The sequence below is a fragment of the Centroberyx affinis genome, unplaced genomic scaffold (genome assembly GCF_046629955.1).
Source record: "Centroberyx affinis isolate AG114_WGS23_722 - 3 ecotype Tasmania unplaced genomic scaffold, CSIRO-AGI_Caff_v1 ptg008097l_1, whole genome shotgun sequence".
In the NCBI taxonomy this organism is placed as follows: Eukaryota; Metazoa; Chordata; class Actinopteri; order Beryciformes; family Berycidae; genus Centroberyx; species Centroberyx affinis.
Window position 1 is genome coordinate 40,001 of NW_027284041.1, and position 19,721 is coordinate 59,721.

At 52.2% G+C, this 19,721-nt stretch overlaps 2 protein-coding genes across 3 annotated transcripts in view; one reads left to right on the top strand and one right to left on the bottom strand.

Moving 5' to 3' along the window:
- fastk (Fas-activated serine/threonine kinase) overlaps window positions 1-10,653 on the bottom strand; it is an 18,979-nt gene extending 8,326 nt beyond the window's left edge. Inside the window, exons 1-6 of one of the 2 annotated variants that reach the window (XM_071514155.1) lie at window positions 10,512-10,653; window positions 8,115-8,991; window positions 7,548-7,851; window positions 2,156-2,343; window positions 966-1,114; window positions 451-667 (exon numbers count right to left, since the gene is read on the bottom strand). In XM_071514155.1, coding sequence (XP_071370256.1) covers window positions 451-667; window positions 966-1,114; window positions 2,156-2,343; window positions 7,548-7,851; window positions 8,115-8,964 — 1,708 coding nt within the window. In that variant the 5' untranslated portion in view covers window positions 8,965-8,991; window positions 10,512-10,653. Of the gene's footprint in view, window positions 1-450; window positions 668-965; window positions 1,115-2,155; window positions 2,344-7,547; window positions 7,852-8,114; window positions 8,992-9,961; window positions 10,094-10,511 lie in introns of those variants that run through there. The other variant, XM_071514157.1, reaches the window with a different exon arrangement.
- A 412-nt stretch (window positions 10,654-11,065) lies between these two features.
- On the top strand, window positions 11,066-19,442 carry LOC139639998 (mitochondrial inner membrane m-AAA protease component AFG3L2-like; the record flags this gene model as incomplete). The annotated part of the gene is made up of 7 exons (XM_071514160.1): window positions 11,066-11,266; window positions 12,262-12,391; window positions 12,573-12,641; window positions 16,336-16,502; window positions 17,178-17,330; window positions 18,339-18,413; window positions 19,318-19,442. Coding segments are annotated over exons 1-7 (809 nt in total), but the record flags the coding sequence as incomplete, so codon positions are not given.
- Window positions 19,443-19,721: the final 279 nt, after the last annotated feature.

Below are 19,721 nucleotides of genomic sequence, written 5' to 3' on the forward strand. Positions count from 1 at the left end.
TGAGGTGAAAAATAAGCTATAAAATATTGTTTTAATCATCCGTTTAACATGCAATTTAATTTCCTTGTCACTCAGCCTGTTGTAGCTTCGTAGCTGCTAGATTCCATGATGGAGTCTCACTGCCATCTACTGGACAAACTGTAGAACGGCACAAGTTGGCAAGTCTTTCTGTTATTTTGACCTCCTTTTATTAGGCACCATATGTTGTATCCGACATGATAATTACCGGGTGAATTACCGGGTTTGTCGGGTCCATAAAATAGACGGGTCTCGGGTCTCGGACATGCACCGGGTCGGGTCTGTGATATCTCGGGCAAAAACAGGTCGGTATATATATATATTTTTTTAAATTATCGGGTCCAATCGGATCTCGGAACGAATTTCCCGGGTCCGTTAGGGTTCGGGTCCGTCAGTTTGGACCCGTGAAGACCTCTAGTGCGTGTTACTAACTGGTGACGTTGCTGATGAAGGCGGAGGAGAAGACGCGGTGCAGCACCAGGCCGGGGAAGTGTCCCAGCTGGAACAGAGACATGAGGATGTTGACGGTGGCGAGCGGAGAGCTGAGCGCCTTCAGCTCCACCACCTCCTCCAGCCGGGAGAAGAACTGCCGCTCTCCGGCCGGCCGGTAGCTCATCCTGCTGAAGGGGAACACCAGCTTCTGGATCACCTGCAGCACAGAGGCAGAGGCAGACTCACTACACAGCCAGCCTACCGGATCCAAGTATGAAAATCTGTGAACTCCAGCATGCAGTTAGCTGAATATACCATCATCATCATCATCATCATCATCATCATCATCATCATCATCATGCAGACTTGTGGTGAATCTGATCCAAATGTCTCAGCTTCAGTTCCCATAGACAGCCATTGTAATATTGATCAATTCTACAATCAATCTGTAATCAATCCAGCTGCATCATATCAGGGCGGAGCAGATCGGTTCAACGCCGGAGGTCAAAGGTCACCTTGCTGTCCAGGTACTCGGCCTTCTTCACCAGGAAGTCGGCGATGGCGTCCAGCAGGCGCGTCTCTCTGAGCCGGTGCCGCGCCACGTACTTCGCTATCAGAGCCATGGTGTAGGGAGTGATGCTGTCCAGCTTCTTCGGCAACTCCTCTGTCAGGGCAACGGGCAACACAGCAACAACAGGTCAACACAGTCAACGGGTCAACACAGTCAACACAGTCAACGGGTCAACACAGTCAACACAGTCAACAGGTCAACACAGTCAACAGGTCAACAGGTCAACACAGTCAACAGGTCAACACAGTCAACACAGTCAACACAGTCAACGGGTCAACACAGTCAACACAGTCAACGGGTCAACACAGTCAACACAGTCAACGGGTCAACACAGTCAACGGGTCAACACAGTCAACGGGTCAACACAGTCAACACAGTCAACGGTTCAACACAGTCAACACAGTCAACAGGTCAACACAGTCAACGGGTCAACACAGTCAACACAGTCAACACAGTCAACACAGTCAACAGGTCAACACAGTCAACACAGTCAACAGGTCAACACAGTCAACACAGTCAACAGGTCAACACAGTCAACAGGTCAACACAGTCAACACAGTCAACACAGTCAACAGGTCAACACAGTCAACAGGTCAACACGGTCAACACAGTCAACAAGTCAACACAGTCAACAGGTCAACACAGTCAACACAGTCAACACAGTCAACAGGTCAACACAGTCAACACAGTCAACACAGTCAACACGGTCAACACGGTCAACACGGTCAACACGGTCAACAGGTCAACACGGTCAACACAGTCAACAAGTCAACACAGTCAACAGGTCAACACAGTCAACACAGTCAACACAGTCAACACGGTCAACACGGTCAACAGGTCAACACGGTCAACACAGTCAACAAGTCAACACAGTCAACAGGTCAACACAGTCAACACAGTCAACACAGTCAACAGGTCAACACAGTCAACAAGTCAACACAGTCAACAAGTCAACAGATTTTAAAGCACTTGTTAAGTTAAAGAAAAGTGACGTAAAACAATTACTACTATTGTTATTATTATTCTTATTATTATATTGACTAATTTCATGGATGTCATGATTGTTCTTGTCTGATTTATCACGATATGTGCGTGACTTGATGATGTCGTGATGATGTCATCGGCGTGTCGGACCTGCCAGGCTGCCGATGAACCTCTCCTGTCTGTTCTGGTAGAAGAGGTGTGAGCTGAAGATGAGCTCCAGACTCTTGTTGCTCGCCTCGCGGGCGCACGCCGCCAGCATCTCGTCCAGCAGCGCCATCTCCTGGTCACGCACGCCGCTGACGCTGGCCAGCGTGTGCTTCACCAGCCGCAAGATCTTCCTGCGGAGAGGAAACACGAAGAAGAGTCAGAGCCGCTTTCCCCAGGCAGAAGAAGAACCAGGAACCCATTAAGGCAGATGTAATAAAAAACTGTTCAATAATCACACAGTAAGACTCCAGGGTTAATATTGGTTGTATGTCCCAACTATTTTTATTTCGCCAAATAATAACATTTTTCCCTCTGGGCTAATCTTCATAATAATAAAGCTTGCATACCGTAACTATTTTTCTATCACAAATTAATAAAGTTAACCCGTTAATTATATTATTATTACTCCTAAACACTCCAAAATGAATGGATATAATCCTCTAGAGCAGTGATTCTCAACCTTTTTCACATCAAGGACCCTAATCTAGTCCACATTAGAGCCCCAGACCCCATTTGATGAGATTTTGTCTCTCAGACCCAAATCTGAGAATATTTTTATTGTTAGATATGATTTTGTCCAGAATTCCATGACTGTCTGTATTGTAGGTAGAGAGATAACAGAGAAACTATGATCAAAACAGTCATTCTTCTACAGTTCTAATTGTGTTAACTTTTTGTAAATTAAATAATGCTGAAGTTTAACAATTCATCAATTTGCTGGGGACCCCCTGGAACCCCCTCAAGGACCCCTGGTGGTCCCCGGACCCCACATTGAGAACCACTGCTCTAGGGATTGTCTCCCCAATAATAAAGGGTATGTACCTTAACAATTTTTTTTTAATTTAAATAATTAACTATTTTATTAATAATCACAGAAAGTGCAAACTTCATACAAATCTCCATAATTGCCTGAACAATTCTGCTGACAAATTTCAATACAATATAACGCACCACTGGTGAGATATGGGTCCAAATAGCATGAACATTAATTTAATCAGTTAATTAATAATAGTTATACTAATCATAAACACATCAAAATCAACAGAGTTCTTCCTCTAAGGGTCATCAATGTCCAGATTCTTATAAAAACTGTTCATGTTATCGCGCTCACATGGAGGATCTGCGGTGGACGCGGCGGTCGGGGGGGAATCCATAATATATGCAGAATCCATAATATATGCAGATATAATGAGACCCACAGTGTGAAGACTGGGGTTGGGTCCCGTTCACATTTGAGCCGGTACCGGTACTGGAACCCATACCGGTACACAGCGGTACCTTTTTTCGGTACTTTACTCTCTTTGTAATAGCAAAAATGTAATTTCAGTTCTAAAAAATAAGTCCAAACTTCTCAATTTCAACATTGTTATTTATTTAGAACATTTTACACACCACACAGAATAAAACCCCTCCCTCCCTCCCTCCCTCCCCCTCCCTCCCTCCCCTTCCCAAACCCTCCAGCCTCCAGCCTGTCTCAGCCTGTCTGTCACCAGGGCAGAGCGTGAGAACGTGTGTCGGAGGAAGCTCATGTGATTTCCTTCCCAAGATCTAGAGTCGTGACACGAGGGACGGGGCGAGCGAGGGGCGGGGCGAGAGAGGGGCGGGGCGAGAGAGGGACGGGGCGAGCGAGGGGCGGGGCGAGAGAGAGGCGGGGCGAGAGAGGGACGGGGCGAGAGAGGGACGGGGCGAGCGAGGGGCGGGGCGAGAGAGGGGCGGGGCGAGAGAGGGGCGGGGCGAGAGAGGGACGGGGCGAGCGAGGGGCGGGGCGAGAGAGAGGCGGGGCGAGCGAGGGGCGGGGCGAGAGAGAGGCGGGGCGAGAGAGGGGCGGGGCGAGAGAGGGACGGGGCGAGCGAGGGGCGGGGCGAGAGAGAGGCGGGGCGAGAGAGGGGCGGGGCGAGAGAGGGACGGGGCGAGCGAGGGGCGGGGCGAGCGAGGGGCGGGGCGAGAGAGGGACGGGGCGAGAGAGGGGCGGGGCGAGAGAGGGGCGGGGCGAGAGAGGGACGGGGCGAGAGAGGGGCGGGGCGAGAGAGAGGCGGGGCGAGAGAGGGGCGGGGCGAGAGAGGGACGGGGCGAGCGAGGGACGGGGCGAGAGAGGGGCGGGGCGAGCGAGGGGCGGGGCGAGAGAGGGGCGGGGCGAGAGAGGGGCGGGGCGAGAGAGGGACGGGGCGAGAGAGGGACGGGGCGAGAGAGGGGCGGGGCGAGAGAGGGGCGGGGCGAGCGAGGGATATTTAGTGTTTGACCGAGCGTTTCCTCAGGCCAGACGTGTTCCCGTGGCCGGCTCTGCATTTCACATCACAAATATTGCAGCGAGCGTTGTCTGCGTCAAGTTTAGAAAAGTGTAACCACACTTGGTAACGCTTTCCGCTCGCCATCGCCCTGACAACTAACTGCAGGGGTGATGTAGTCTCGCTCTCGCAGTCTCGCTCTCGTAATCTCGCTCTCGTAATCTCGCTCTCGTAGTCTCGCTCTCGCAGTCTCGCAGTCCCGCTCTCGCAGTCTCGCTCTCGTAATCTCGCTCTCGTGATCTCGCTCTCGTAGTCTCGCTCTCGCAGTCTCGCAGTCCCGCTCTCGCAGTCTCGCTCTCGCAGTCTCGCTCTCGTAATCTCGCTCTCGTAATCTCGCTCTCGCTCGTAGTCTCACAGTCTCGCTCTCGTAGTCTCGCTCTCGCAGTCTCGCTCTCGTAGTCTCGTAGTCTCGCTCTCGCAGTCTCGCAGTCTCGCTCTCGTAGTCTCACAGTCTCGCTCTCGTAACCTCGCTCTCGTAATCTCGCTCTCGCAGTCTCACAGTCTCGCTCTCGTAGTCTCGCTCTCGTAGTCTCACTCTCGTAACCTCGCTCTCGCAGTCTCGCTCTCGCAGTCTCACAGTCTCGCTCTCGTAGTCTCGCTCTCGTAGTCTCGCACTCGTAATCTCGCTCTCGCAGTCTCGCTCTCGTAGTCTCACAGTCTCGCTCTCGTAGTCTCACAGTCTCGCTCTCGTAACCTCGCTCTCGTAATCTCGCTCTCGCAGTCTCACAGTCTCGCTCTCGTAGTCTCGCTCTCGTAGTCTCACTCTCGTAACCTCGCTCTCGCAGTCTCGCTCTCGCAGTCTCACAGTCTCGCTCTCGTAGTCTCGCTCTCGTAGTCTCGCTCTCGTAATCTCGCTCTCGCAGTCTCGCTCTCGCAGTCTCGCTCTCGCAGTCTCACAGTCTCGCTCTCGTAGTCTCGCTCTCGTAGTCTCGCTCTCGTAGTCTCAGTCTCGCTCTCGTAGTCTCGCTCTCGTAGTCTCGCTCTCGCAGTCTCGCTCTCGTAATCTCGCTCTCGTAGTCTCGCTCTCGTAGTCTCAGTCTCGCTCTCGTAGTCTCGCTCTCGCAGTCTCGCTCTCGTAATCTCACAATCTTGCTCTCGTAATCTCGCTCTCGTAATCTCGCTCTCGTAATCTCGCTCTTGTAATCTCGCTCTCGTAGTCTCGCTCTCGTAATCTCGCTCTCGTAATCTCGCTCTCGTAGTCTCACAGTCTCGCTCTCGTAATCTCGCTCTCGTAGTCTCGCAGTCTTGCTCTCGCAGTCTCGCTCTCGTAGTCTCACAGTCTCGCTCTCGTAATCTCGCTCTCGTAATCTCGCTCTCGTAGTCTCGCTCTCGTAGTCTCACAGTCTCGCTCTCGTAATCTCGCTCTCGTAATCTCGCTCTCGTAGTCTCGCTCTCGTAGTCTCACAGTCTCGCTCTCGTAGTCTCACAGTCTCGCTCTCGTAGTCTCGCTCTCGCAGTCTCGCTCTCGCAGTCTCGCTCTCGCAGTCTCGCTCTCGTAATCTCGCTCTCGTAATCTCGCTCTCGCAGTCTCGCTCTCGTAGTCTCACAGTCTCGCTCTCATAATCTCGCTCTCGTAATCTCGCTCTCGCAGTCTCGCTCTCGTAGTCTCACAGTCTCGCTCTCATAATCTCGCTCTCGTAATCTCGCTCTCACAGTCTCGCTCTCGTAATCTCGCTCTCGTAGTCTCGCTCTCGTAGTCTCACAGTCTCGCTCTCGTAATCTCGCTCTCGTAGTCTCGCTCTTGTAGTCTCACAGTCTCGCTCTCGTAATCTCGCTCTCGTAGTCTCGCTCTCGTAGTCTCGCTCTCGCAGTCTCGCTCTCGCAGTCTCGCTCTCGTAATCTCGCTCTCGTAATCTCGCTCTCGCAGTCTCGCTCTCGTAGTCTCACAGTCTCGCTCTCGTAATCTCGCTCTCGTAATCTCGCTCTCGTAGTCTCACTCTCGTAATCTCGCTCTCGTAATCTCGCTCTCGCAGTCTCACAGTCTCACTCTCGTAATCTCGCTCTCGTAGTCTCACTCTCGTAATCTCGTAATCTCGCTCTCGTAGTCTCGCTCTCGTAATCTCGCTCTCGTAATCTCGCTCTCGCAGTCTCACAGTCTCGCTCTCGTAATCTCGCTCTCGTAATCTCGCTCTCGCAGTCTCACAGTCTCACTCTCGTAATCTCGCTCTCGTAGTCTCACTCTCGTAATCTCGTAATCTCGCTCTCGTAGTCTCGCTCTCGCAGTCTCGCTCTCGTAATCTCGCTCTCGCAGTCTCGCTCTCGTAGTCTCACAGTCTCGCTCTCGTAATCTCGCTCTCGTAGTCTCGCTCTCGTAGTCTCGCTCTCGTAATCTCGCTCTCGCAGTCTCGCTCTCGTAGTCTCACAGTCTCGCTCTCGTAATCTCGCTCTCGTAATCTCGCTCTCGTAGTCTCGCTCTCGTAGTCTCGCTCTCGTAATCTCGCTCTCGCAGTCTCGCTCTCGCAGTCTCGCTCTCGTAGTCTCGCTCTCGTAGTCTCGCTCTCGTAGTCTCGCTCTCGTAATCTCGCTCTCGCAGTCTCGCTCTCGCAGTCTCACTCTCGTAGTCTCGTTCTCTCTCGTTCTCTGCTCTCTCACCCAGATGCTCTCAGGTACCGAAATTTGGCACCGATTGATTTTACGTGAATCGGTACTCGGTAGTACCGACATAATTGGGTCGGTGCCCTTAAAAGTACCGAGTTCGCTACCCAACCCTAGTGAAGACTAACATCTAATGGTTAAAACGGCCATCTGGCCATCTCCTATTGGTTGGTCTTTGGTGCCAAGAGATGATGTCACCACCACTCTACAGAAGTTGACATCAACACCCGGCACCAAAGATCAGCCAATAGCAGATGGACATTTCAGTAGCATGTTTTTACCATTAGATGCCGGGCTTCACACAGATTTAGGTTTGGGGTTCAGTTCCTCTTTAAAAGGAGAGTAAGGAATAAATGAGGCTCCAGATTCAACAAATACTGAACAGATATTGATCAGATATTGAACACATATTGAACACCAGTATCTGTTGAGGGAACTTCGCCTCCCTGTCCTACCTGTTAGCCAGCAGCTGTTCTGGATTAGGAGGTGTGTTGGCGGCGGCGGCGTCCTGCGGCTGCAGCAAACGCCACTTGAGCCGGTAGTAGGACAGCAGCAGGAAGAGCGTCTGCGGGTGGCGCTCTCGCTCCAGGTTCTTCTCCAGGCCGGCCAGGCAGGCCTCGGTCAGCGGGTGCTGGCTGCCGGGGTGAAGCTTCATGCTGGAGCTGAACACCATGGACACGTCCTTCTGGTTGAACTGGCCCAGTCTGGACTGAGACTCCGCCTCCAGCACCTGAACCACCTGGGAGTCACTGGGAAGACCTGGAGACCGAGGGAGCGGAGGTCAACCGCGGACCCGGGGACCGACAGGGGGTCAGTGAGTCTGGATGTTAACTGACGGTCCAGAGTCCGGCTGGTTTTCACTCCGCTGTCTAATCAGGGAACCGACTAGAAAACCAGCAGCAGTCTGGACCGGTTCTTCTGCGGAGCCAGCAGGGGGCGCTGGCCCTCTGCTGGCTCCGACAGTAAAACACACCTCACATAACACAAAACACCTCAATATGAAGCCGAGCGGTGTGACTCACCCAGCGCCGCCACGGCGTACAGACAGTTGACGATGCTGAAGTTGTCGAACTTGGCGCAGTCTCTGACGATGGCGTCGCACAGCGTCTGGAAGTCCTGATGCTCCAGAACCTGCCGCCCATCGTTCTCCTCTCCTCCCCCTCCCCCTCCTCCTCCACCTCCTCCTCCTCCTCCGGCGGCGGCGGCCACGCTGCCGTCTGCGGGCGGCGGCCCGGCCTGCAGCAGCTGGCCGATCTTCTGCAGGGCGACGGGGTAGTGGTTGTGGGAGATCTTTCCGGGGTTCTGGGTGACCCAGCGCAGAACCTCGTCGGGCCGCCGCGAGCGTTCGATCAGACGCTTCATGGTGAAGAACGTGTCGTAGCTCATCTTCTCGTGGATGAAGTTCCACGTCTTCTTCTTGCTGCCGGCGGCTCCGCCGGCGAGGGTGCCGCCGTATGCGTGCGGGTGGGCGTGGTGCTGGTAGTGGGGGTGGGGGGGCAGAGGGGGCGGGGGCGGGGCCAGGTGGGCGGGCTGCGGGTGGGGGTGGGGGTGGGGGTGGTAGTGGTGGTGGCCGTGGAAGTGCGGCCCCCGGTGGGCGTCGGTTCGGCCCTGGTAGAGCGGGTAGGCGGGGGGAGGCGGGGCCTGGTGGGGGTGGTGGGGGAGGTGGGGGTGGGCGGTCTCCAGCACGGCCAGCCCCGCCCTTCGCCCCGGCTTACCCCCTCCTCCCGCTCCTCCTCCGGCTCCTCCTCCCCCCCCCGCGGCGCTGTAGAGGCGGGTGGCGTACATGACGACGGACAGACAGGCGGGGTGGGAGGGGCAGGGAGGGAGGCGGGATCGGCTCAGGAGGCGCCACCCAGAGGAGAAACACAGCATAGTCCAACACCCAACAACACACTACTCCTACAGGAGGGGGGGGGGAGAGAGAGGAGGAGAAACCAGAAAAGTGTTAGTTGTCTGTTTCTCACTAACTGCAGCAACAGTCTCTTGGTGTTTGGTTTGGGTTTCCAACATGTTGCAGATTTACAACAACTGTCCAATAAATGAGCTACTTATGAGTCATGTGACTTGGCTGGCTGTAACTGGTCAGTGTGAAGCTAAGCCGACCAACAGAGGAAACTTTTCCACTCTGGTACTGACTGAAGCTACAACATTAGATCCATATAGCAGCTGACTGACTGAAGCTACAACATTAGATCCATATAGCAGCTGACTGACTGAAGCTACAACATTAGATCCATATAGCAACTGACTGACTGAAGCTACAACATTGGATCCATATAGCAGCTGACTGACTGAAGCTACAACATTAGATCCATATAGCAGCTGACTGACTGAAGCTACAACATTGGATCCATATAGCAGCTGACTGACTGAAGCTACAACATTAGATCCGTATAGCAGCTGACTGATAGCCTGAAGCGAGGCAGGAGCCAGGCACTAACGCTGCCGGGGTCGAGGGTGTGATTCCCTGTGGATCTTACTGTACAGACTGACTGAACATTTTAAAACCAAGCCAGGCTGTCAGGTCAGACTGCTGGCTGAAAGGTGAAAGGTGAAAGGTTAAAGGTGAAAGGTGAAAGGTTTCCCTGACAGTGACAGCAGAGCAGAACACACAGCAGCAGCACAAACTGTCTAACTAACAGTGTAAAATGAGCAGCGGACTTCAGTCTGTCAGTAACTGTCTGTCTGTCGGTAGCTGTCTGTCTGTCAGTAGCTGTCTGTCTGTCAGTAGCTGCCAGGCTAGGCGTTGGCTGCTCCTGTTAGCATTAGCAGCTAGCAGCTCAACACAACGCGTCGTTCGTCTCCTACATAAATCACCACACAGATCAAACATAGCGATGTCATTTCTCCATTAATATTTTAAATTTACATTTTTGGTTTCCAGTCCAGGGTTTCCAGCTAGCAGCTAGCTGCCTGCTAACCTGACTGTAGCTAGCTGTCTGTTAGCCGGGCCAGCTAACGCCCGTCCAGCTGATTTATCTCTCGACAGTCAATCCCAGTGTTTTCTGCAGTGACAGCTGCTGGTCTGGACTCTTTATACAAACTACCATCACAAATTATTCAGCCAGCTGTTTATCTGAAGGAAATCTTGTCGTTCAGCCACTGAAAGTAAAGCTAAGCTAAAGTAAGCTAGCTGTGATGGGCCTCAGCGGGCTGTCAGCTCTGATTTACAAAACATCTGACCGGCTGACAGCTCACAGGACAGAGGAGAGACCAGAGGAGAGACCAGAGCAGAAGCCGCTGCTGATCGCAGGTAAAGACTGAAGAGCCGGGGAGCAGCGGGGCGTCTGCTGCCCGGCGGCGGGCAGGGCGGCCGGCTGCTTCCCCTGCTCCATCTGCCCGGTTCGACTGGTTCGGCTGGTTCAACTGGTTTAACTGGTTAATCTGGCCCGTGCGGGTCAGCGGTCGGGCTGGTTTACCTCATCGCTCTGTCGCGTCGGTATCTCCCGCTCTGCTGAAAGAACAAACGGGGCTTTCTGTTTATTTGCTGGTTAAAGTCTCAGCGGTCAGTCCGGCCCGGCGCAGCCGCTACACTCCTACACAGACCCGGCCGACGCCATCTTGCTCTTCCCGGCATGCAGTGCACTTCTTCTTCTGCGGCCTATCCACGGCGGAGGAATCCTGCTGCCGCCCCCTGTCGGCTGCAGGCAGAACTCACTAAGACGGAGGGCTTGATGTAAAATGATGTTGCAGAGCACATTAATTGGACAAAACTGTAGTACATTGAATTAAACTTGACAGGGTTTTCCATTTCATTATAAACTCATCCACTGACTGTAAAGCCTGTCAGGCTGCTGCAGTCTGAACTCATCGGTCCGCTCAGTAAAACATCCGCGATAAATTATATTTGACCTCCAGCAGGAGGCGCCAGCTGTCTCTCTGCTCTAGGTCAAACCCACCGAGGAGCCGAAAAAGAAGGAAACGACGTTGCCGTTTACGTCATCGCGTACGTCTCCTTTCGATAACAGTAAAGATGGCGGATGAGTGTGGTTACGGAACGGGGATGTGTAGTGAGAGGCAGGGATAGTTGTCCTTGCTGTCAGTGAACCGTCAGTCAGATTAAAGTCAGCGGGTCGGCGGCAGGATGGCTCACCGCCTCCTGCGCCTGTCAGGCGGCTGCAGGAGCCTCTTCAACCTCCGGCTGCCCTCCAGCGCAGCGCGGGGCTCCAGACTGGTAGGTGGCTAACAGGCTAACAGGCTAACAAGCTAACAAGCTAATACAGGCTGACGGGGGAAGCAGGCAGGCGGTCTGTTAGCTGGACTGTTAGGAGAACAAACCATAACACCGGTACCGGGCTCTGGTCGGCGGGTCGCCGCATGTCACCGCGGACTGTCGGTCAGTCCGTCCCGGATAACCCACCCGCTGTCCGGCCGGCTGCAGCTGCAGCGGGCCGGGGAGTGACATGGGTGTTGTGGCTGGATAACAGCAGCAGGCTGAGCTGACCTGGCTGGTCTGATACCTGCTGTTATCTCTGTGTGTGAGACGGCACGACAAACTCCGTTAAAACATCTGTCAGGTTAATACTAACTTGATTATCGGTAAAATTACAGACGCGGAAGAACATGAATTGAGACTCGTCAGGATTGTTAGGATCTAATCCCCAACGCGACACGCGTCCACAGCACCGAACAGCACTGTGTCAGCGTCATTTCGTCCCGTGGAATCGGGTCTTCTGTCAGTCCCAGGATGCACCAAAACACAGCATGGAGGGCGGTAGTGAGCAGTGAGAACCGATTATAAAAGCTGAGGATTTATTGAAGTAATTGCAGGTTAGTGTATGCCGAATTTACCAATATGTCCTTATGATTCAGAAGAGGTGTTGTCATGTTTCTACAAGGCGAGCCCGTCTGCCGATAAGCAAGGCAGCATGAAACCGCCGGGTTTTTGACTGGAGGTGTCGCGGCTACTGTCGCGGCAACCTCTGGCAGAGAATAAGTCACATGACGTCACCAAACCTCCAGACACATAAAGCTGCCGTCAGCAGGGTTTCTGACAGATGTGAACCAGATCTGAAGGAGGTCTGGATCGTGAGCTCTATCCTGTTATTAGTCGTGTTTAAATTATTCTGTGCATTTGCCCTTTAGTGTTTATTTTGTCTGGACTGAAGCAGCAGAGACACAGACACATTACAGGAGTGCAGTTCACATGTTGTTGTCTGTTGTGTGAAGGCGGCCATGTTGGATGTCTGCTGTGTGACGGCGGTGAGTCCGGCTGGCGGCGCGGCGGCGGAGAGGGGGAGGAGCCTGCTGGATGATCTGCTGGGAGCCTACAGGAGGCTCTGCTCCAGACCGCCCAAAGGTGTGTGTGTGTGTGTGTGTGTGTGTGTGTGTGTGTGTCAGCAGGTGTGTGTGTGTGTGTGTGTGTGTGTGTGTGTGTGTCAGCAGGTGTGTGTGTGTGTGTGTGTGTGTGTGTCAGCAGGTGTGTGTGTGTCAGCAGGTGTGTGTGTGTTCAGTACAGTAACATGTCTTCTCCTCTTCAGGGTTTGAGAAATATTTTCCTGACAGTAAGAAAACTCCAAAGAGCAGCGAAGCCAACGCAGCAGATAAAGGTAGAAATCTACTGACCTCTACTGACCTCTACTGATCTCTACTGACCTCTACTGACTTCAACTGACTTCAGCTGACTTCTACTGACTTCAACTGACCTCCACTGACCTCCACTGACCTCTACTGACCTCTACTGACCTCCACTGACTTCAACTGACTTCTACTGACCTCCGCTGACTTCAACTGACTTCCACTGACCTCTACTGACTTCAACTGACTTCAGCTGACTTCTACTGACTTCAACTGACCTCCACTGACCTCCACTGACCTCTACTGACCTCTACTGACCTCCACTGACTTCAACTGACTTCTACTGACCTCCGCTGACTTCAACTGACCTCTACTGACCTCCACTGACTTCAACTGACTTCAACTGACTTCCACTGACTTCCACTGACTTCAACTGACTTCAACTGACTTCCACTGACTTCAACTGACTTCCACTGACCTCTATTGACTTCAACTGACCTCCACTGACTTCAACTGACTTCCACTGACCTCTATTGACTTCAACTGACTTCTACTGACATCTACTGACCTCTACTGACTTCCACTGACTTCTACTGACCTCCGCTGACTTCAGCTGACTTCAACTGACTTCCACTGACTTCTACTGACCTCCGCTGACTTCAACTGACCTCTACTGACCTCTACTGACTTCAACTGACTTCAACTGACCTCTATTGACTTCAACTGACTTCTACTGACCTCTACTGACTTCAACTGACCTCTACTGACCTCTACTGACTTCAACTGACTTCTACTGACTTCTACTGACCTCTACTGACTTCAACTGACTTCCACTGACCTCCGCTGACTTCAACTGACCTCCGATGACTTCAACTGACTTCAACTGACCTCTATTGACTTCAACTGACTTCTACTGACCTCTACTGACTTCAACTGACCTCTACTGACCTCTACTGACTTCAACTGACTTCTACTGACTTCTACTGACCTCTACTGACTTCAACTGACTTCAACTGACTTCCACTGACCTCCGCTGACTTTAACTGACTTCAACTGACTTCTACTGACCTCTACTGACTTCAACTGACCTCTACTGACTTCTACTGACTTCCACTGACTTCCACTGACCTCTACTGACTTCAACTGACTTCAACTGACTTCAACTGACTTCCACTGACCTCCACTGACTTCAACTGACTTCTACTGACCTCTATTGACTTCAACTGACTTCTACTGACCTCCACTGACTTCAACTGACTTCCACTGACCTCTATTGACTTCAACTGACTTCAACTGACTTCTACTGACCTCTACTGACTTCAACTGACCTCCACTGACTTCAACTGACTTCCACTGACCTCCGATGACTTCAACTGACTTCAACTGACCTCTATTGACTTCAACTGACTTCTACTGACCTCTACTGACTTCAACTGACCTCTACTGACCTCTACTGACTTCAACTGACTTCTACTGACTTCTACTGACCTCTACTGACTTCAACTGACTTCAACTGACTTCCACTGACCTCCGCTGACTTTAACTGACTTCAACTGACTTCTACTGACCTCTACTGACTTCAACTGACCTCTACTGACTTCTACTGACTTCCACTGACTTCCACTGACCTCTACTGACTTCAACTGACTTCAACTGACTTCCACTGACCTCCACTGACTTCAACTGACTTCTACTGACCTCTATTGACTTCAACTGACTTCTACTGACCTCCACTGACTTCAACTGACTTCCACTGACCTCTATTGACTTCAACTGACTTCAACTGACTTCTACTGACCTCTACTGACTTCAACTGACCTCTACTGACTTCTACTGACTTCCACTGACTTCCACTGACCTCTACTGACTTCAACTGACTTCCACTAACCTCTACTGACTTCAACTGACTTCAACTGACTTCCACTGGCCTCCACTGACTTCAACTGACTTCAACTGACCTCTATTGACTTCAACTGACTTCTACTGACCTCTACTGACCTCTATTGACTTCAACTGACTTCTACTGACCTCTACTGACTTCAACTGACCTCCACTGACTTCCACAGACTTCCACTGACTTCACCTGACTTCAACTGACTTCTGCTGACCTCCACTGACTTCAACTGACTTCAACTGACTTCCACTGATCTCCACTGACTTCAACTGACTTCAACTGACCTCCACTGACTTCCACTGACCTCTACTGACTTCAACTGACCTCCACTGACTTCCACAGACTTCCACTGACTTCCACTGACTTCTACTGACTTCTACTGACCTCTACTGACTTCCACTGACTTCCACTGACTTCAACTGACTTCTTCTGACCTCTACTGACTTCCACTGACTTCCACTGACTTCAACTGACATCTACTGATTTCTACTGATTTCTGCTGACTTCAGCTGACTTCCACTGACTTCCACTGACCTCCACTGATATCTACTGACTTCTACTGATTTCCACTGACTTCCACTGACTTCTACTGACCTCTACTGACCTCTGCTGACTTCAACTGACTTCAACTGACTTCTACTGACATCTACTGACCTCTACTGACTTCCACTGACTTCTACTGACCTCCGCTGACTTCAACTGACTTCAACTGACTTCCACTGACTTCTACTGACCTCCGCTGACTTCAACTGACCTCTACTGACCTCTACTGACTTCAACTGACTTCAACTGACATCTACTGATTTCCACTGATTTCCACTGACTTCCACTGACTTCCACTGACTTCTACTGATTTCCACTGACTTCCACTGACCTCTGCTGACCTCCGCTGACTTCAACTGACTTCAACTGACTTCTACTGACATCTACTAACCTCTACTGACCTCCGCTGACTTCAACTGACTTCAACTGACTTCCACTGACTTCCACTGACTTCTACTGACCTCTGCTGACTTCAACTGACTTCCACTGACTTCTACTGACGTATACGGAGTTCTACTGATGTCTGCTGACATCGATCTGGCCTCTGTTCAGGACACTGACACTGGGGTAGGCTGATTATATTGGGCTCATATTGGCGTTTTATTAAAAAAAGGATATGGTAATTAATTAAACATTTTGGATTGGATCAGAACGACAGACAGTCTGAGGCTGCTGGACTCTTTACTGTCTGACAGCTAAACATGTCAGTTATTGATGGACGCAGTGGAAGCGATCCATCTGCCATGCAGCTAGATCTGTTAGTCTGAGTGTCAGTGGAGAGTTTTAGTGTCGGTGGAGAGTTTTAGTGTCAGTGGAGAGTTTTAGTGTCAGTGGAGAGTTTTAGTGTCGGTGGAGTTTTAGTGTCAGTGGAGAGTTTTAGTGTCAGTGGAGTTTTAGTGTCAGTGGAGAGTTTTAGTGTCAGTGGAGTTTTAGTGTCAGTGGAGTTTTAGTGTCAGTGGAGTTTTAGTGTCAGTGGAGAGTTTTAGTGTCAGTGGAGTTTTAGTGTCAGTGGAGAGTTTTAGTGTCAGTGGAGTTTTAGTGTCAGTGGAGTTTTAGTGTCAGTGGAGAGTTTTAGTGTCAGTGGAGAGTTTTAGTGTCAGTGGAGAGTTTTAGTGTCATGTGACAGTGGAAAACGTCTCAGAGGACAACAAGAAACTTCTGGGGAAACACTGAAAACCTGGGAGGTTTTTGTCCTGAAAACGGTCAGATTTAAAGATACTGAATTGGGGCAACTTCAGTCCAGGATGATCAGTCGAACCCCGATACTGACAAGTCTGATCTGCCCTCAGAGGCCAAACCAGCCAACACTCAGAGAGGAGGAGCAGGAGGAGGAGGAGGAGGAGGAGGAGGAGGCGGCGGAGGAGGAGGAGGAGGAGGAGGAGGAGGAGGAGGAGGAGGAGGAGGGAAACGAGGAGGCCGCAAGGAGGAGTCACACTGGTACAGCCGTCTGCAGAAGGTCAGTGTGTGTCTGTGTCAGTGTGTGTTGTCAGTGTGTGTCTGTGTCAGTGTGTGTTGTCAGTGTGTGTCTGTGTCAGTGTGTGTTGTCAGTGTGTGTCAGTGTCAGTGTGTGTTGTCAGTGTGTGTCTGTGTCAGTGTGTGTTGTCAGTATGTGTCTGTGTCAGTGTGTGTTGTCAGTATGTGTCTGTGTCTGTGTGTGTTGTCAGTGTGTGTCTGTGTCAGTGTGTGTTGTCAGTATGTGTCTGTGTCAGTGTGTGTTGTCAGTATGTGTCTGTGTCTGTGTGTGTTGTCAGTGTGTGTCTGTGTCAGTGTGTGTTGTCAGTGTGTGTCTGTGTCAGTGTGTGTTGTCAGTGTGTGTCTGTGTCAGTGTGTGTTGTCAGTGTGTGTCAGTGTCAGTGTGTGTTGTCAGTGTGTGTCAGTGTCAGTGTGTGTTGTCAGTGTGTGTGTGTTGTCAGTGTGTGGTCAGTGTGTGTGTGTGTTGTCAGTGTGTGTGTTCAGTGTGTGTTGTCAGTGTGTGTGTGTGTTGTCAGTGTGTGTGGTCAGTGTGTGTTGTCAGTGTGTGTGGTCAGTGTGTGTCTGTGTCAGTGTGTGTGGTCAGTGTGTGTGGTCAGTGTGTGTCTGTGTCAGTGTGTGTGGTCAGTGTGTGTGGTCAGTGTGTGTCTGTTGTCCACAGGGCGATGTCCCGTGGGACGATAAGGAGTTTCGGATGTACTTCCTGAGTGCGGCGGCGTTCTGGACGACCGTCACCTACTACTTCTTCTTCAGGGACGGAGGCAGAGAAGTGACCTGGAAGGACTTCGTCAACAACTACCTGTCCAAAGGAGTGGTGAGGATCCACCTGACCTGACCTGACCCCGCCCCCTGACCTGACCCCACCCCCTGACCTGGCCCCGCCCCCTGACCTGACCCCGCCCCCTCACATGACCCCCCCCCCCACCCCACCCCCTCACACAGCCTGACCTGACCCCGCCCCCTGACCTGACCTGACCCCGCCCCCTCACATGACCCCCCACCCCACCCCACCCCCTCACACAGCCTGACCTGACCCCGCCCCCTGACCTGACCCCGCCCCCTCACATGACCCCGCCCCTGACCTCACCTGGCCCCTCCCCCTCACCCAGCCTGACCTGACCCCGCCCCCTCACCTGACCCCTCACCTGGCCTGGCCTGGCCCCTCCCCCCTGACCCCTCCCCATCACAATTTCACAAGCTCTCCCTCCCCCATTATATTATTGTCACTTTGTAATGACATTTTTAAATTGTTTACATTCTAGCAGCCAATGGCATCGCTGGACAGATTTGTGTGTCAGAATAAACAAAGTTCTGTCAGACTGTATTGATCTGAACATGGAGTCAGAAGCAGCTGACTGTCTGTCTCTCTGTCCCTCTGTCTGTCTGTCCCTCTGTCTGCCTGCCTGTCTGTCTCTCTGTCTGTCTGTCCCTCTGTCTGTCTGTCCCTCTGTCTGCCTGCCTGTCTGTCTCTCTGTCTCTCTGTCCCTCTGTCTGCCTGTCTGTCTGTCTGTCTCTCTGTCTGTCTGTCCCTCTGTCTGCCTGTCTGCCTGTCTGTCTGTCTGCCTGTCTGTCTGTCTGTCTGTCTGTCTGTCTGTCTGTCTCTCTGTCCCTCTGTCTGTCTGTCTGTCTGTCTCTCTGTCCCTCTGTCTGTCTGTCTGTCTGTCTGTCTGTCCCTCTGTCTGTCTGTCTGTCTGTCCCTCTGTCTGTCCCTCTGTCTGTCCCTCTGTCTGTCTGTCTGTCTGTCTGTCTGTCTGTCCCTCTGTCTGTCTGTCTGTCTGTCTGTCTGTCTGTCTGTCTGTCTGTCTGCCTGTCTGTCTCTCAGGTGGACAGGCTGGAGGTCGTCAACAAGCGCTTCGTCAAAGTGGTTTTCTCTCCCGGGAAAACACCGGTGGACGGGGTGAGTCTGGGTTTAGAGAGGAGAAGAAGAACAACTTCCTGTTTCCTGATTCATCAGATCTGTTGTTACTGAACATCCATGAAGTGGATCCTGCTAACCTGTCTGTCTGTCTCTGTTTGTCTGCCTGTCTGTCTCTCTGCCTGCCCGTCTGTCTCTCTGTCTGCCTGTCTGTCTCTCTGCCTGCCTGTCTCTCTGTCTGCCTGTCTGTCTCTCTGTCTGCCTGTCTGTCTCTCTGTCTGCCTGTCTGTCTCTCTGCCTGCCCGTCTGTCTCTCTGTCTGCCTGTCTGTCTCTCTGCCTGCCTGTCTCTCTGCCTGCCCGTCTGTCTCTCTGCCTGCCCGTCTGTCTCTCTGCCTGCCTGTCTGTCTGTCTCTCTGTCTGTCTGTCTCTGTTTGTCTGCCTGTCTCTTTGTCTGCCTGTCTGTCTCTCTGTCTGCCCGTCTGTCTCTCTGCCTGCCTGTCTGTCTCTCTGCCTGCCTGTCTGTCTCTCTGCCCGTCTGTCTCTCTGCCTGCCTGTCTGTCTCTCTGCCTGTCTCTTTGTCTGCCTGTCTGTCTCTCTGCCTGCCCGTCTGTCTCTCTGCCTGCCTGTCTGTCTCTCTGCCTGCCTGTCTGTCTCTCTGCCTGCCTGTCTGTCTCTCTGCCTGCCCGTCTGTCTCTCTGCCTGCCTGTCTGTCTCTCTGCCTGCCTGTCTGTCTCTCTGCCCGTCTGTCTCTCTGCCTGCCTGTCTGTCTCTCTGCCTGTCTCTTTGTCTGCCTGTCTGTCTCTCTGCCTGCCCGTCTGTCTCTCTGCCTGCCTGTCTGTCTCTCTGCCTGCCCGTCTGTCTCTCTGCCTGCCCGTCTGTCTCTCTGCCTGCCCGTCTGTCTCTCTGCCTGCCCGTCTGTCTCTCTGCCTGCCTGTCTGTCTGCAGCAGTATGTGTGGTTCAACATTGGCAGTGTGGACACGTTTGAGAGGAACCTGGAGACGGCTCAGTATGAGCTCGGCATCGAGGGAGAGAACCGGCTGCCGGTGGTTTACTCCACCGAGAGCGACGGGTGAGCTGGCTGCTCACCGTGTATACATACAGCATATATATACATACATATACATATATATATATATACTGCATATATAGGAATATATAGTGTATATATGAACCTGTGAGATGTGCAGCTGGGGTGTGAAGTGTGGTAGAACATCAGTTTCAGAGCAGCAGACTCTCATCTGAGAAGCTCCTGAACTGTGTGGGTTGGATTTGTTTTTCCATGAATAAAAAAAGGTCATGTGATGCTCTGAGCTCGTGCCTGTAGGAGCCGCGGCCGTCGGGACGATCT